General features: G+C 34.0%; 1 protein-coding gene across 3 annotated transcripts; it reads left to right on the top strand.

Moving 5' to 3' along the window:
* Positions 1–581: 581 nt before the first annotated feature.
* Positions 582–5,121, top strand: LOC145137007 (uncharacterized). Of its 3 annotated transcripts, none has more exons than XM_079071143.1 (4): positions 582–918; positions 1,756–2,135; positions 2,619–3,399; positions 3,484–5,121. In XM_079071143.1, exons 2-4 carry the CDS (start codon positions 1,924–1,926, stop codon positions 4,948–4,950), a joined length of 2,460 nt encoding a protein of 819 aa, XP_078927269.1. In that variant the 5' UTR covers positions 582–918; positions 1,756–1,923; the 3' UTR covers positions 4,951–5,121. The 3 variants fall into 3 exon arrangements, with proteins under 3 accessions (XP_078927269.1, XP_078927268.1, XP_078927270.1); XM_079071142.1 differs by having other exon boundaries at positions 582–1,058; XM_079071144.1 differs by lacking the exon at positions 582–918 and adding an exon at positions 1,072–1,495.
* Positions 5,122–6,010: the final 889 nt, after the last annotated feature.

Raw genomic sequence — 6,010 nt, 5'->3', positions numbered from 1 at the left:
ATGCTTTGATCGATTTCAAATACTTGTATGTGTTCTTGTGTTTTTTCCTTAAAATTGAAATCTGGTGTTATGTGCGTGTGTTCTTGAGTTGTTGATCTGAAAATCAAAACCTTAGTTATATGTGTTAGAACTTGCCGTAAAAATCATGTTGGTCGGAGACTCGCCGGAGAAGATGACGGAAGTCTCACATGAGATGCAAAGACTGCCGGAAACCGGCTAAACCGACATAAACCGGTCATAAAAGGTAAGATACAGACAACAAAACAAGTTTAATGAACAAATATGAAAAAAAAATTAATGACTAAATATATAAAAATCAAAAAATATATTATTCTTTTGAGTTATTATCACAAAAGAAATATAACCCCTTACTTAAAGAGAATCGGTGCTAATTGATACAAAATCCACTACCAAAAATCATTAATGCAAACAAAATTTTATTAAAACCGTTCCTACGAAATATGTAAAAGCACAAGGATCATTCGTGGAATTTAGTCTAAAGTCTTTACAAAAGCTTTAAAAAAATGGAGAAAATAATGAGTTGTAGGGCAGGTATAATAAGATTAGACAGCTTTGTAGAGTCCCCATAACACCTTTCTCTCTCTGAAACACACATTCTCTCTCTGCCCTTTTTCTCTCTCACACACAGAACACACATTCATGTATGGGAGATGAATCAGTTATACACAATTTCTTTTTGTTGGAGAGATGATCTCGATGCTTCCTTCTGATAGAGTGCTATTTTCTTCTACTCGAGCATGAATCGCTCCTCTTGCTTATTTTGATTTCTATCATTTCCCTTCTTTTTCCCTTGTCTTTCCTCCCAATTTACCAAAAGAAGCTTCATACGAAGTGGTGCGAATGATGCGGTCTTAGTTCATCTGAATTTGTTTGTTTCTTTCACACTTTCTTTCATGGGTTCGTTATCTTCTGCTGAATCTTTTCTATCTATAACTTCTTTGTGATAGAAGGTTTCACTTCAAGAATTCGTCTTTGTGTATAGATGAAGCAAATGTCTATTAAAAAGATAAAAGGAGTCATTCAGTGAATTAGTTCAGGTTGATCGAAGTTTTTGTGTTTATGATTTTATGATCTCTTCTACATGATTCTTTGTGGTTTTCCTCAAGTGATTTGAACTTTGAAGTGTTCTTTCAATCATCAAAATACTGCGTCTTTATTTATGCCTTTTGATGATTCTATATTGTCGTGTTCTACTGCTCACTTACATGACCCAAAGATTGGATAATCTCGCTTTAATTTCATCTATATTCTTCTTCATAGCGCCCAAATTAAAATCATGATGTGTGGATCTTGACTCGATTTTATGCATAACCACAAAACTTTTGTCCTAAGATTCTTGATAAAATTCCAAATCTGTAAAACCCCCATCTTGATTTCTGTTTCTTTTGTTCTGAATTGATGTTAAAGCTAATGGGTTGTGGTTACGAAGATTTAGTTGTTAAATTTGGGAACTTGCTTTTTCTGCATAAAACCCGTAAGACCCACATAAAATAACAGTTTTTCAAGTTCTTTTTCATCTTTAAGTTCGTCTTTACTTGTGGATGCTGATATCTTTCTTGACTATTCTTGTTCTTTCCTTGTTCAATCGGATTTACATAAAATAAAATAAAATAAAAAGCAGTTCTTTGATGCTTCAACATCACATAAAATATGGTCTTATCTACTACTAACAGTACTTTTGGTAAACACACTTCTGATCTCTAATCTTTTTCATGATCTTCACATGTTTTGCAGGTTCTACTAGATGATGACAAAAATGATTGCTTTATCTATAAACTAAGCGAATGCTTTTAATCAGATAATTGGGATGCTTAATTTGAAGTTCTAGAGAGAGAAAGATAGAGGAGAGTTCTTGTGACTGTTTTAAGACAGCACAAGAAGACAGAAGATAATCTGTAGCAGATGATATCCATTGATGATCATCCACCACCAGATCCTTCATCATCTGATTATCATAATCATCATCAACAGCAACAGCAAGTTTCTCATGATCTCAAGATCAATAATGGCGAGAAAGCTCCTGCTTCTGTTTCTGTTTCTGACATAGATCTGCTGAAGCCTACTGATGCATATCTTGATGGCACCAACAACCGACTTCCCAATTTCTCTATAAGGTGAAAAACAAATCGATCGTACTTAATAATTGCTTTTCTTTTGACTGTATTTACTTGAAGACATCTTTTACTGTATCAGATCCGTGTTAATCGGTGATTAATTTGTATGATTCAGGCTCTCTTTAGTCGGTAGTAAGTACGTACTTTGGCTCGAATTTCATGAAAATATCAAATTCTTCTCATTGGCCTTTGATTTTACCCTTATCAAGATGGGTTTTCATGTTCGACATTTTCCCCCCATACATGCGCGTTAATTCCTTCCTCAATTTCCCACCTCAACCTCAATCGAAAGGAGCAATACTAATATTTCTTGATCATCAACGTTCATAGATGTCATTTTATGCCCCAGTTTGGCAAATTTCGTTCTGTGTTTTTATAGATTTTCTCATAAGTTCATGAATTTTGCTTCTTCTTTAATCGTCTACATATGATATGCTAGATTATATGGTTCATATGGTACCTGATTCTAGAATCGTTTTGCAGAGATTATGTTTTTAGTTCAAGATGCAACGATAATATCACCTGTAATTGGCCGTTTTCTGGTGAAAGTTTGCAACTATGTTTGGATTATGGTGTGAAGAATTTCTTGCCACCTTTCGAGTCTCTTGATTCACTGAGGAATAATTCATCTATCAACAATGAAGAAATCATAACAAGTTTTAATTGCAAATCAAAAGATGAACATCCAATGGATCGTTTAGTTAATTTCATTGTCTCAGAGACTACAATGGCTTCTAAAATTTGTCCAGTTTGCAAGACTTTTTCATCATCTTCAAACACCACTTTAAATGCACACATTGACAGGTGTCTATCTGAGGAGTCAAAGTCAAATATGAAATGGAGTGTGAATCCAAATCCTTCTAAGATAATGGTGAAACATAGGATCAAACCTAGGAAAACAAGGTTAATGGTGGAAATCTATAAAACTGCTCCACAATGTACAGTGGAAGAACTTGATAGAAGAAATGGTACAAATTGGGCTACTAATTCGAGTTTTCCTGATCAAGAATTTGAGTGTCAAGAAGAAGAGGAAAAAGCTTTCATTCAAGATCATGAAGGTGCTGTTTATATTGACACAAATGGCACAAAAGTTCGGATCTTGTCAATGCCAGAAATTGTAACTTTTGAAGCTCGAAAGTTACAAAAAGGGAATAAAATTGTCATGGAGAAGAAGAAAAAGAAAGTTTATGTGGAAAAAAGTTTGAACCTTAGCCCTAAGAGCAAAAAGTTGAGCTCTCTAAAGCCTCACTCTGGTGTTTCTAAGGTTAGATTCTTCAAATCTTGTTTTTACCTTTTTACATGTAGTTTTGTTCTTCATATACATGACTTTTAGATCCTTGATAAACAGGAAAGAAGTTGCAAGAAAGATGATGGAGGTGAAAAATCCATGAAAGCTAAAGTACATAAACAGTTGATCAACAATTTGGTCATTACAAGGCCACCATGGGCTTGTTCTAAGAGAAGTGTTATTGCAAAGAAGTTGAATGGAAAAAATGGAATCTTGCATTCAGAAAGTGATAAGTCTTCTGATAATATGTCTTCTTTACAATTGACAAAAGGGATCAAGTTTGCATCTTTGAAACCGAATCTATTGTTATCCACTCAAGAAAAGAATTCAGGATCCAAGATTAATTTGAAAAGGAAATCTTTAGATCTCAAGAAATCGAATGAAAACGATGGCCCATTTCAAGATTCTTTGAAACACAAATCAAGAATCGAAGAAGAAGAAGAAGAAGAAGAAGAAGAAGAAGAAGAAGACATGAGCAAAAACTCGTCTTTTGACATGGAGAATGTTTTTGAAGTCAACAAGAAAAAATCAATTACTTCCAAAAGTTCAGATGTGGATTCTTTAGAATCCATTAGAACAGAAATCCCATTTCAGGGAAGTTTTATGGGTTTAAGGAACTCATTAGATGATGAGTTTTCAAAGTTTGAGTTGCAGGAATCCATGGAAAACATTCGTAACATTGAAGATGATGACATGGATGATATCATTGAAAAGCAAGAAAATTACTTTCAAGAAGTCGATCCAATACCTATCCCGGGCCCACCTGGATCCTTCCTCCCTCCTAGCCCTGGTGGAGATATAATTTCTGAACAACTTCAACCCAATAATTCATCTTTGACCACTACAATAAGTAGACTTCAGTCAACTGAAGATCATCATCATCATCATCATCCTCATCCTCATCATCATCAACATCATGATCATATGATAAACATGGACTTCATGTCTGAATCTCCAAATTCAACCATCTCAAGTCCCAGCTTCATAAGATCTGATGACAAATTCTTTCCAAGATTTACTTCCATGGCTTCTTCTTCTGCATTCAAGAATGATTACCATTGCTGTTGTTCTAGAAAAGAAGCTGTGTTTTCCAAAAGTATTGCTTCAGTTGTTTCAAGGAATGAATCGATAAAGATTCCGGTTTATAAAGACTGTGAATCTTCTGTTATAAGTCCTTCTGCTGCACCTGTTCTCAGGCTAATGGGGAAAAATTTGACTGTGGTCAACACAAATGATCATATTGTTGACCAATTTAGACCTCCTTCTTGCTCAATTTCAATGACTCATCATCAACATCAACATCCACTTATCTTTAACCATAATCAAAATGGTTCAATGCCTCAAGATTGTCTTCATAGACTTGATATGAAAATTGGATGTGATTGTAATGGAGATATTGGTAGGTGGGGTTGTATTCAAACAGGTTCTTCAAGCATTTTACATCCAACTTCTCATGGAACTTCATTGGGCTTCATACCAAATATCAGATCTTCTTCTACTTCATACTATCCTCCTAGCTTCTCATGACCAAAAACTTGATGATGGGAAAGTTTATAGATGAGTTTTCAATCGTTACATTTTTTTTTCTTGTTTGTGAAAGTTAGTGTGATTTGATTACAAGACTTTGACTAGCCTTACTTACTTACTTAAAGCTATATGAAGGAACCTCATCTTTAAAGTTCTTGCATGGTTTGACAACGTACGATGTGAAAAACAAGTCGTGGATACTGGATCGGATATATGGATTAAATTCGATGGTATATATTCATATCTGGATCTGTTTGTATAGATACAGATATGAATATGTTCGTTTATGGATTGGATTTGGATATTTTATGTTTTGATATCTTGCCTAATATAAAAAGAGGATCTAGAGAATATATTTATTGGTATGAAAACTTAAAAGTTGAAATGTATTGTGTGTCACAACTCACAAGTATATTACATAAACACATATTTTCAATTATCATTAACAACAAATAACTCTTGATTCGTAAGGATGTCGACCTATGAATGATTTTGATAAATTAATATGATACAATTGCTAAAGTACTTGATTATATATATTTCCATCCATTAGTTTGGTATATTACATTATGATTGCGATGATTTTCTCTAACACTAGATTCAACTTGGTGGACTTCTCTTGCCATCCTCCTTCAACACCCCTTTGTTATCTTTCATTGAAAGAGGAAATAATCCATTGTTAATTTGTTAATTTGATCTTTACCAAAATGGTTAGTGAGAACATTGCAAAATTCTAGGTTTTATTTTGGGACTAAGATTTCTTTGTCTCGAGGCAAATGGAGTTTCTTTATTCCTACAATCGTTCACTCTTTAGCTACAATGACAACGACAGACAAAATCTTCCCTTTTATTCTCCGGTTGTGGTTGAAGTTAGGTTTGATTTTGACTTTGAGTCGGGTTGTCTTTGGTTGAAATTTACTATGTTATTTGGTAGCAAAAATGTAAAACGCTCATTCTTTGATCAAGTCTTCCTTGATGTTAACAAAGCATATTGTTCCGATGACATTGATTGGGATTGAGCTTTGGAGAATCAGAATATGTTCTAAAGTAAATCTTTGGA

This window comes from Lactuca virosa, chromosome 9 (assembly GCF_052849685.1).
Source record: "Lactuca virosa cultivar CGN04683 chromosome 9, Lactuca_virosa_CGN04683_v6, whole genome shotgun sequence".
In the NCBI taxonomy this organism is placed as follows: Eukaryota; Viridiplantae; Streptophyta; class Magnoliopsida; order Asterales; family Asteraceae; genus Lactuca; species Lactuca virosa.
This window is presented reverse-complemented; position numbering and strand designations above follow the sequence as displayed.